This window comes from Falco rusticolus, chromosome 11 (genome assembly GCF_015220075.1).
Source record: "Falco rusticolus isolate bFalRus1 chromosome 11, bFalRus1.pri, whole genome shotgun sequence".
NCBI classification, from domain to species: domain Eukaryota; kingdom Metazoa; phylum Chordata; class Aves; order Falconiformes; family Falconidae; genus Falco; species Falco rusticolus.
Window position 1 is genome coordinate 10,995,500 of NC_051197.1, and position 12,316 is coordinate 11,007,815.

Below are 12,316 nucleotides of genomic sequence, written 5' to 3' on the forward strand. Positions count from 1 at the left end.
GTTTTTCTTCTCCTTGCACTTCAGTGATTTTAGATATTTAGAGGTAATAAGGAACATATATGAACAAAACATATGTTCCTTTTTGTTTGCAATTCAGTCTTGACTATAGACATCCGAGTTTCCCTCCCGTACAGAATATTTTCTTCTTAGAAAATGCTAATTTAACAGATGCAACATTCTTCAAAAATACATTCACTTTACCAAAACTTTTTGAGAGAAACCATGCAGAAGAGCAGATGTCAGTTCCAGCTCTTCAATTCCTTGGACAGTTATCCCTTTCAGCTTCATCCCCCTAGCTATTCTCTAGGGAAGCAGGCAGAGGTAGCTACTCAAAGCTGGTTCCCAATTAAACTTGTTTTAAACGGTCAGGTTCCCATGCTCACATCTCCCTAGGCTTCCAGAGATATTTTGTTTCCAGTAGCAGCTTAAGTAGCATTGAGAAAGAAGCTCCCCAGAAAGAAATTACTCTTAACACAAACATTTTTTTCCTGCTTTTTCTCAAAAGCAGAATGAACATACACTCTCCTCCTAACTCACCCGCTACCCTAAAAAAGGCCCACAGAAAGAAAATGTTGCGTTCACTGAGCAGGAACAGGGAAAGCAAGGTGAAAACTAAAGCACAGGATCACGCTACTTTTTATTTATAGCACAAAAACATCATGAGTATTCCCAGACTCACTCACCAAACCAGCAGTAAGTGAAGGAGCAGACTGTCCTAGAGACTGATTTCTCATGCGAACCAGGTTTGAGGTATCTCCAGGTGGCTGCCATATCGTCTGTCCCACTCCACTGTGGATGCTATTTGATAAGGGAAGCAGCTGTTTTCCTTTTAAAATAAAACCAAAATACTATCAGCTTGTTTTTAAACAAGTTTTCAAGTTCATAATACAATGCTGAAAAAAATTCCTGCATGTGGAGAAAAAGTGTCTAATAGAAAAAAGCTATTTAAAGGTTTATGGTAGGTTAGAACTTGTAAAAGCACACTACCTGTAAATTCTTTATGTTTGATAATGTTGATAACATTTGATAACGAAGTATTTCCAAAAAACCTAACATGAGGTAATGAGTAAATCCAAAACCTTGTAGAAATAGACTTCTGTCGCTTTATACCTTTCTAAACATCACACAGCTTAAAAAGGAAACAATATTTGCTGCCAATTAAATGATTTATTGCCCTGTAGAGAGGCAATGTTAACGCTGCAAAATCTCTTAAGTGTGATTTTTAAAATTCTTAGGGAAATGCATTCATATTTGTAAAATATTACCTCTTCTAAATATCTTAGCCATCTAGACATCTGCACTTTCTCCTACCATTGGAATATTCAGCAGTAGATTTCTTGCAGCTATGGTTAGAATATAGTGTATACGTTTAAACATTATTTTGCTTCGAACCATGTATGGATATTTTCTGTCTAAAAAATTTCACTCTTCAGCAATACTGTCTTGAAAACAAAATGTTCTGTAGCTTTCCCAAGTCTCCCCTGTATCTGATTGATTAGCTTAAAAGCCAATCTCCCATGCTACATATACAAACAGTGAAAAGAATAGTTCCTATCTCAACAAGTTCACACCAATGCACTTTACTGCAGGAAATATAGTAATCATTTAAAAGGATCTGATCAATACAATTTTTTTCTAGTCAATATAACACTCCTTTTTGAAAAATGTCAAGCAGTAGATTTCCATGATGAGAAAGAACCAAAGTCAAAGTAGGTCATATTTTAAGTCCATCAAGGTCAACAGTTTCCTTTTAGTTACAATGTCATTCACAAAAAAAAAAAAAAAAGAGATTGAAGACAGTCTTGTGGTTAAAAACACATAAGTGAAAAAGTCTGTAAATCTGGGTTCCATTATTAGCTTCCAGATTACTTCCTCCGTAGCTTTGGTCAGTCAGCCTCTGAACTTCAGTTTCACCATCTGCAAATTAGGATTGAATAATACCTCTTTTCCTTAAAATCAGGACTGTGAGGGTAAACTATACACACACCCCTTCCGAGTATGGTGAAGATAGTTGCATTCATATTACATGCTCAGATACTACAACAGGAATCACAGGAGACTAAGAATTTTGTTGCAGTAAGCAGCAGGAGGAAGTCTACATCTTTAATCACATACACTGTAGAAAAATACTTTTCCTCAGAGGCAGCAAACTATTTTACAAATTTAATTTCAACTTAGAATTAGATGTGAAATATTACATTCATTACATAAAAGGAGCTACAATATTTGGAAGACTGTCACATAATGTGATTAGCCATGATGCCAGGGGGGAGGGAGTGGTGTCTTTTTGGTCTTTTATTTTTAACTTGCTTACGTTAATTTTCTGTTTAAGTTACAAGCAATGGGCCAATGACACATTAACAGAATGAGTAAAAGTGTATGAGCGATGGTAAGGCTTAACTTTGGCTAGCAAACAGAGACACAGCATACTAGTACCTTTTCCCCTGTCCCACTCAAGCTGCTTACAGCTGTAGACCTGATTTTCATGGTTTGCTCATTTTCAAGATTATGTGTGAATACAATGACTCCTCTTGTCTGCAGAGATCTAAAACTACAGAAATGTACCTTGCTGCATTTATCTCAGCAAAGCTAAGATATCCTACAAGAGCAATTCAAATCATACAATTATCCAACAGGTCAAAATGCCAGTGCTTGAGGGCAAGAAAAACGTTACTTAAATCTCCATAAGATACAGCTATCAATATCCCCTTTTATTTCCCTAAAATCTGAATCCACAAATACAGAATTCCATCAAGAGTCAAATCTAAGCCAACCAGTTTGCATGCACAATCATGTATACTCTTTAAACTTAGTTGCTTCTGTTGCAAAAATAAGCTGGAATTATTTTCAGGATGGAACTTGAAGCTGAAGCCTTTCCCTGCCATGCCTCAAGTTCAAACACCCACATTTAAAATATATCTCTAAACATCCATATTTTCTTTATCCAGTTGGGTCAAATTGATCTTGGTGGGGTTCTTTTCCCGTTTCTGAATCAGGCTATAGTAGATTGAAAAGTCATTAAGATAAAGCCACAAGTTCTGGAGAACATTATCATTTCAGAACACAAAATTTACAAGAATATCTCCAAAAAGAAGAAGTATTTTTAGAATAGAAACAGAACTTGTCCAGTTTTCCTGATTCCTCCTATTTACTTTTCTTTGCTTACTTCTACTTGATGAAAAAACAAAAACAAATAAAAAAACCCCACAAAACAAACTACAGTACTATCCTCAGCCATTGTAATCAGCCAACAGCTGTGTAATAATAATAAACTTCTGTTCTCCTCTAGCGATTAACCTACCTTAAAGAAGACCTAAAGTGCAAAACAATATGAATGTTTCCACTTTTCAGAAACAAGCCACTTATTACAAATAAAACATTGAGACCAGGCCAAGCCAAAATAAAACTGTGCATACTTTACTGCTTATTCCTATTATACCTAGCACCTCAAGTGTCAAAATATTTATATTCCCCTGATAAAGGTTGGAGGGACCAGGACTGAATGTATTTTCACAATCATGTAAGTCAAGCCCATGCTGCTGCCAAATTGGTTGGTTTAACCTTCTTCCTCTTTCCTTCCCACCTGAGAGTTTTCAGCTCTTCTAGTTCTTGCACTAACATGCAAATAAGCAAACAGCCAGCCTAATCAGGGAGGAAATGGGCTGCAAGTTAACCCAATAGGACAAGAGTGGTATTCAGGCAGATCAGCTATTTCATTCTAGACTGATCATGCAGCTCTACACGTTCTAATGCGAGCATCACAGACTTTGACACCAGCTTCAAACAACTGTGAAACCATCCCCTCCCTAGCCCACATACAAAGTCTTTAAAAAAACACAACTACTGAGCTTGGTCCTCCATTTTTTTGGCTAATTACTAGACTATGCTCACTCCGTGGTTCTGCTGACAAACTAAATCCTATGACAGGGCTGAAGATTGTGTTCACTAGAAAAGAAAAAACAAACTTTACGCAAACTGAAAAAACATCTAGTTAGTAAGCAAGATTTTTTACTTTGAACCACAAATGCCTACAGTGCTTTTGAAGCCAAAAAGAAACAAATACTAATTTGAATCTGATATAAAAGTCAGCTTCCCAGTAAGAAATAAAATGGCAAAGTAGGCAAGCTTATAGTCAGTCCAGACCTTAAAAGAGGTAACAATGCATCACTGTGTTGCCTGGATTTCCACTAATCCCTTCTTTTAACTTAAGTTAAAGTTTAAACTTAAGTTAAAGCACATTAAGTCTTAGCTTCTAACTTTTTACTCCGGCCAATATACAAAACTTCATTTCAAATCCAGTCTCTTTCATGTTTCTTTTTGCATCTTTCTCTTACATAAAATTTTGTATGCCCTCCCAACAAGAAGTCACCTCTAGTTTTAAAGAAATTACTTGTCAGTATCTTTTATTACAACTGTTACGCCAACAAGGAATACTGCATCTTTATTACTAATACATTGTCATATCGTCTTTACAAAATGACATACCTGACAAAGAACTTGCCAAGCTACCTCTTCGTAGCTTGCAGTCATCTTGACTTAACTGACGATGGAGCTTGGTTTTCCCAGTAGATGAAAAGATGTCAGGATTGCTGAGCTTCCTGCAACGTAATGGAGTAGACTCTGTCACCATCTCCTGTAGAAAGAAAAACAAGCAGAATTTTGTTAATGACAGCTAAACACCTGTTTTCTGAAACATACAACCACCAAAGCCAGACTATTTAAAAAAAAGGAAAAAAACCAAGAAAAAACACAAACACTACACCACCATCTCCCCCCCAAAAAAACATTTAAAATTGTAAAACCCCCTCTTTTGTGACACATATCTGCACTGAATGCACATCACAAGACTCCAGTCAAAGATGGTCCTTGGACACTATAGCTGTAAGAAATATTAATAATAGTCAGAAAAAGGCAATTATGCTACAATTTTTTGGTCTTACAGTATGGAGGAAAAGAGGCTCCTGAAAAATCAGGCTCAGCTTTGATTCAAGCTATTTCCTGCTAAAGCAAAGATAATTTTCTCTGAATTTCCTGAATATTTATTCCGTCCAGTCTATGAGTAACATGCCCATAAAGAAACTGTTGCAATGTCTAATTGCAACCCAAAACTCCTATTATAAGTTACAGCTCCACTACAAGACCATACGTATAACTAAGTAATAATCAGGATAGCAATCACCCTTTGTGTAATGTCTTTGTTATTACTATAAACAAAATTAGACATGCATTTGTCAGAAACACTCCCACACATGTGAATTCCTTTCACAGGATACAGCAAACTTTCAATCAAAATAGCAGTAGGTAGAACAGTGGCAGGCATAACCACAGTGCTTTCCTCATGCATTTAATTATTCTGGAGGTGTCAAACTCATTTCACACCCAAAGAACTACAAGCATAGCTATCATACATGGATTTGAAGATAGCATGACACTCTCCATTACAGTCTACATAGATGAACTCAGTCAAGTTCTCCCTTCTCTGCAGTAGTGCAACATGTTCCACTCATTAATGGATTGCTCCCTTTTATTTCAAATGCCTCTCATCAGCTATACAGCACTTCTGGCCAGGCTTATCCCCATAAAATCTGAGGCAGAAATTAAACTGAAAGGAACACTTTCTCTCCATGATACATCACCACTTGGTTTAACGTAGTTTTAAATCACACTGAAATCAAAAATTAGTCTACCAGTAAAATCTGCAGATTCCAGTCAAAATCTATTTCTGAAGTCATTAATTCAAATCTATTCAGTCTAGTGTTATGCCTCTTAACTGTCAAATCTAGTCCAGGACTACATACTCTAAAAACGTCGAGATTTTTTTAATTATTTTGGGGGGGAGGAGGACATGAATAAAGTGGTTTTACATGAAAAAAAAACCCCAAACTTAATTTGGATTTGAAATAGAATCCTCATTTAGCTCCGAGCCACTCATTCTCAGCCTTTCTTAGGCCCCAGCTCCTTTTAATCATGAAATCTTCTGCCACCTTGTAACAGTCAATAACTTTGTTATTTGTTTGAGGGACAGAAGTGCTTTGCTCCACATCTGCTCAGGTAGTACACCTTTCACAAGTTGAGAGGTACTGTACTGACACAAGTGCTTTCTCTGGTTACAGTTAGATATTCAGTCACCCGCATTGTCTAAACCAGATCAAGAGAGAGACCTGGGTAACTTGAAGTAGGTCAGTTCACTTAGCCAGCTCATCACACAGCTGCAAACAGTTGTGTTGGTGCAAGAGCATGGGAAGCAACAAGTGATGTGGGGTAAAGAAAACTGCTTGAGCTGAAAACTGCTTTAATCTTAAGGTCCCTCACACATATCTTGGAGCAAAGAACCTCAGATTTTCTCTTGCCTCTGACCTTTTCCAAAGGTACTGAAGACCTTCATTTCCAATAGCCTATACTTCTGTCATTTGGAAAGCTGAACAGACATCTACCACACTTTCTGTTTGTACCTGAGAGTAAGCAAAGTACTTTTAAATTACGACATTAGCAGTCCCCCAGCATGTGTTTGACAGCTGCAGAGGCCTGGGCAGAATCTTTGGTGTTAGTATTTGGGATGGCAGAATGTGGTTACGTATTATACATGTCTGTAAGCAGACATACAGAAATATACACACACTTTTAATATGGCCTCTCCTAAATACCTGTAACATCTAAAATCTCTCATGTCTTTCCCAACTGTAACAGTCCAAAATTACCGTACAAAAAAAAAAAAAAAAAAAAAGGACACTCCAGGTTACAAGCGAAACAGTTAAAAATCTCATCCATCATACCCGCTCACACTCCTAATGGTTCAATTCCAACAAATGTTCCCTACATCCTTCAATATTAAGCTGCTTCCCTGAAACTAGTCGTACGTGTTGAAAGGCCCTACGTTGCTATGGGTTATCGCTGCAGTCCATGTACTGCCTGCTTACATAAATCCCTAGAAAAGCCAGCTTTCTTCCCCACTCTCACCCTGTATGGGCCATTGCCATGACTGTCTTGCCTTCATCAGTGCATTTAGATTCCCTTAGGAAGGAGAAGCACAGTCCTGCTCATTTGGCTGATGTAGCAACTCTAGTTGGTCTGCGTTCAGCTGAGTCAGGGCAGGGGGAGGAAGAGGGCAGGCAGAAGAGTAAGGAAAGGCATTGAAGTTGGAAACAAAAGTACTTTAAGTCCTGTTACAAGCAATTCCTGTATTTTATAACTCTCCCCCCCTCCCCCCCCCCCAAATATATAGACATTCACATACCCTACCAACCAAATAACAGGCCTGCTTCCCTACCATTCCCCTTCCCCTCTAGGCAGAGTCTCTTACTCAGTTCTGCTTCAGATTTCTTCTTGAGTTACAGTACACAAGCTTCTTAGATCTGATAACATATTAATTAAAAGTAGTCCAACTGAAGGAGCATGTGGAGCACCAACACTGAAGAGCACACCTACTTCTACCACAGTATCTGCTCAGCTACGCCATCCTGCCTACATCAGATCAACCCAACTGTATATGCTACTTCCCAAAACATCATTCCATATGCATTTCTTCAACAGCTGTGCTCACTTTAAGCAACTCCTCCCCACCAGGACTTGGACCAGGAAAATACGAAAGGAATAACGGAAAGGTAACAGCTTCCCACACTCACCAAAGAACCTAGGTTGTCTTCTACAGGAGATAGGATTAGTACACATTACATATGGAAAATTCTTTCTAATCCCTTTTTTTGTTAAGTACATTGAACACTTGGGCAGTATTCAGAAGACTACACAGCTGTTGAATGTACGGAAGAAAGGGACACCAATCACACTTTGCAGGCTTATATACTGTTAAACTCACTTTTCAAATATTAAAAAAAAAAATCCAATGCAATGTTCTGAAATAGTCTATTATGTTTTAAAAAATACTAAGTACAACACAGCCAGTTTAAAATTTAATTTCCTAAGAGCTAAGCCTATCTTATGTCAGCAAAACAATGAGGGAAAGTTTTAACTTGACAATAATAGAGTTGTCTTTCACAAGACTGTAATTTATTTCACTCATCCATCAAAACCTAGCTTTAATATTGCAATTCACAGACGAACTACATGGAAATAGCGGTGGTTTATGTTACCACCCTTAAACAAGGAAGGAAAAAAAAAAAACTACAGGAAGAGATCTTTCCTTGCCCTTGCCCCAAAGCAAGACGCAATACATACAAAGGACAGAAAAATCTTACACAACACTCCAGATCAATGGATAAAGAAACTCTTTGCAGTGACAGAGCAAAATTTTGCTTACATGCTTTCAAATTACTAAATTAAGAGTACCAGAGCAAGTGGCTGAAGAACAGACTATATAGCACATATCGCCAGAATTTTAAGGACTCCACTTGCACTTTTGAAAAGAAAAAATTCTTGCAGCTTTAAAATTTAAAGCATTAGCAAGCATGTAACAAACACTTTGCTCACAGTGTGATGAGGACTGTGAGCCTCTCTCCATTAATTTTGTTTCAAAGGTGACAGAAAAAGAATTTACTTTGGCCTTGTGGCTTTTGCCACAAGCTAAAAATCAGGTTCAGACAGACAGATGAATCCTGTAAAACTTAGGGCTGAAGATAAAACCATCACACAATCTTGATTTTCTAGGCAAAGATTATTCCTATCAGTCCCTGTAAGGGTATACAAAAGTTTGCTCACATAACTTGAAACAGTAGGATGTGAAGAAGCATAGCCAAAGCTTTTCTTGAATAGCAAGAGGTTCTGCATATTTCAGCTCAGTCACTTTCCACGCTTGCACAGAAAAAGTTCAAGTAGTTGTGGTACTGTGCAAATATATACAAGTCTGTTTTCTCTTGCCTGAAATCTCACACAGGGACTATTAACACTCAGCAAGATGGGAGAACCACACAGATTGCAACAACAGCAGCAGACAAAAGATGAGAAACTAAATGCACTTCCTGATGTGTAAGATTACACTAATATCCCATGTCAAAATCCTGATCTGGTAATTTCAGAATACTGCCACAAGGAACCTTCTCAGTCATCTTTTTCTATTCCTTTACCATCGGTATTCTGAGTATTTAAAATACAAAAAGGTTGTATAGAGCAGGGAAATTAACTCCTAGCCAGATAAAAAAACCATGAACTCTATAATTCATCTTCTGTACATTGGAGTCCTGTCTGCTGTAAGGATTAAAAGAATTATGACCCAAAAAAACTGATTTGTAATAAAATTTGGTGTTACAAGATACCAGTAACACCTTCTTTCTGAAGATTTTCTTCCATTAAGCTCAGAAGATGTGCCAAGCATGTGATGTGTCCCAACACTACTGACTGGTATTACTGCAAGTTCTCTTCAGCATCCTCTGCATTATCAAATAATTATTTATCTTCTATGTTCTCCTCTATTAGAACTTATACAAGTACGGATGTATGCTTAGATTTGCTAAAGACCTTACATAATATATGACATCAACAAGCCAAAACTTTTCTTGTTTGCCAGTTTCTTACAGATTTATTCAGATTATGCAGAAAAAACTGCATTTAACACCTTTTATTACAATTGTGCTGTAAGAAAGACTAGGATGGGAGCTGCTTAAGGAACCAGGCAAGCAGCTGTGCTTAAGCTGCTGTGCGAGCAAAGGGACCTATGATTTCATATTGGATATAAAAAGGAGGAGAATCACCAGAACATTCTGCAGAGTACCTTGATTCCCTGCAACACTGATGCTAATTTTTTTTTCAATGAGTGAGCTTTCAGATTTCCAACTGTCTTTGGTTTTGCTCACATTACAAACATTGTCTCACTGTCATTCACAGGGGAAGAGCAAAACAACATAAAATACCTAATTATACCTGTGTAAATTTTGTTTAATGCCTATAGACAATGTTACAATCAAGTTAATTTCATTGGGAATGTAAACTCCCTCTGTTTTTCTACAGAGATGAACAAGACATACTGATAGGTTAAAAGTTCATTCAATTTACATAAACAAAGAATTGCTTCATAGCAATAGGACCTGGAAGAGAGTTTAACCTAATTTTACATATTACAGACAGGAATCTCTGGGTCACATTTCAAAAACTGAAAAGTTATCTGTATTAATATTTGATTCTCAACCCAAAACAATATAGAATTCTCTACGTCTGAGGCACAAAGAAAATATATTTAAAATTAAAATACTAGCTGAAAAGACAAAATTTGGCAAGTGAACAATACTACAGTGTATTAAAATGTGCATGCTGTATAGAAATAACTTATTTACTAATAGTGCAGAGTTCAAATCTTTTGAAAAAAGCACTTTTCAAAGAAAAATGTTAAGGGTCATTAAGTTTGAAGTACAGTCTCAAATAAAAGTCTCCGTCGGTCCAGTATGTGGTACAGCCCTTAAGAAACCATCCCAAGACTAAGGGAGATAGAAGAGAGAAATCCATGCCCAACTGCTGTTCTAAAGCTTGTTTCAAATGAAGTTGCCTACAAAGAAAAGTAAAAGTTAAGTCATGAACTGAACTTTGGTGGGAACCACTCAGGTGAGTTAAAGGGGCTTTTCTAATCAGACATTCAATGACTACTTACAGATGTTCAATACAATTTTAAGACTTAATCTTAATTAGTAAAGCTCACTTGAATAGCACCCACTGCACCAACAGAAAAGTATGAAACCAGAAAACATTACAGGAATCCTCTTCAACCACACTACTTTTTTGCCCAGGATGCTTTTATGTATCACAGTTATGACCTGAATAGTAGTAGTAGTGGAATCGTCTGTAGTTAAGACAGAGGTAAAGTGGCAAAATAAAATCTAACAAGGCACAACAGTCTGCTAAGAATTACAAGGCTATTTGTTCATGTACATGACGAAGAAAGACCAATACACGTGTTAACCTGGTGTTATCATCACTAAGGAAGATCAATGTTTGCAGCAGGAAAAAAAATTACTCTTTTTGTTTGTGACAGTGAAATTCCAACCCTTTGGCATCAATATTTTTGTCTCCATGAACCATCCGGAGTCTTCGCACTTCCTACCACAAATGAGGTAAGCACATCAATACACAGCAAAAATAAGAAGCACTTAGGTGAAGCTTTCCTGAGAACAAGTTTTCCCTAAAACTCAACAGCAGAGCTGCACATATGGAACAGGGGAAAAAAATTATCAATTATAAGACCGTAAATAAAACTACCAATGGCTTTAGACCTACAGGAAATGAAGTTAACCTTTAGAAACACATAAAAAACACTTAATCCTTGGCTTTTTTTAACAGAAATCACATAAAATGGCAGACAAAGATAAACCAGTTAACAATCCTCATCAATGTCTGCACAAAGAAATGGAGTCTCTATAGTCTGGCACAAAAGCTTCTCCTCACCAAGCAGCATAATACAGTTCCATCACAAAGAAACAACAGCCAAATTTTTTTCAAGGACATGTATTTCTTCCCTTCTGCTTTAGAACAAAAACAATGCCCAACTGTTAGGTTTATGAACATCACCAGGCCTCAAGCTCAAACTGAAAGACTGCAGTCAGCAGACACTTCTGCTAAAGTTCGGCTAAACTGGCAAAACAATGCTGTAAACAGACTCTCCTCTCTCCTAAAAACAGGGATCAATGCAAAGATCAACGAACACAAAAATAACTAACTGAATGCTAAATTTAACTTTCAGGATCACGTATTTTTGCCATCTTCACCCTGCACAGGTCCAATGTAAGATATCTAATAAAACAAGAGAAAGACATATTGCTACTAATATGTCACTACATCCATCTATGCCTAAATGCTTAAACATCTAAATGCTTACAGTCACTGCATTAACTATATAACTCATTCATAAGCTTTCCTCTAAAACAGTGACTGTTATTTATTTATTTGTACTCTCTGATCTTCTGGTGCTGTCCAGAACACTTAACATCAGTCCTGACCACTTGACTCCCTTCTAACATTCTCTTCTAAGGCTCCATATTAAAATGTGGTTTTTATGATAATACAGTAATTACACTAAAATACAGTAAATACACTAAAGATTGAATGGTGTGATTTTAGTGGCTAATAAACCTGTTTTAACTATTAAACATTTCATTTTTGAGAATGTGTTTCCTTGTTTTGGGGCCTTACAATGGCTTCTTTAAAATAAAGCTGGGCTCTCCATTTCAAATGGCAAAAACTAGTCATAAAACAGCGGCTGCTAGCCCCTCAGCTGGTCCTCAGTGAACAGAGGACATGCAACTGCCAGGGGAGTAACAGAACATAACAAAAACAAGGCAAAACATTAAATTATTTCACTGTCTATCAGTGCATTTTTTCTAAGTAGCTCCACAAGTCTCCATTACATAGTCTTTTACAGTACTGCCATTCCAAGAGTTTA

General features: G+C 37.0%; 1 protein-coding gene across 5 annotated transcripts in view; it reads right to left on the reverse strand.

Annotated features, from left to right (window-relative positions):
- The window catches only part of MAST2 (microtubule associated serine/threonine kinase 2), a 192,301-nt gene that overhangs the window by 167,699 nt on the left and 12,286 nt on the right, over window positions 1-12,316 (reverse strand). For all 5 annotated transcript variants that reach the window (XM_037404067.1, XM_037404070.1, XM_037404066.1 and 2 more), the window contains exons 2-3: window positions 4,486-4,633; window positions 684-826 (exon numbers count right to left, since the gene is read on the reverse strand). In XM_037404067.1, the coding sequence (XP_037259964.1) occupies window positions 684-826; window positions 4,486-4,633 (291 nt within the window). The remainder of the gene's footprint in view (window positions 1-683; window positions 827-4,485; window positions 4,634-12,316) is intronic.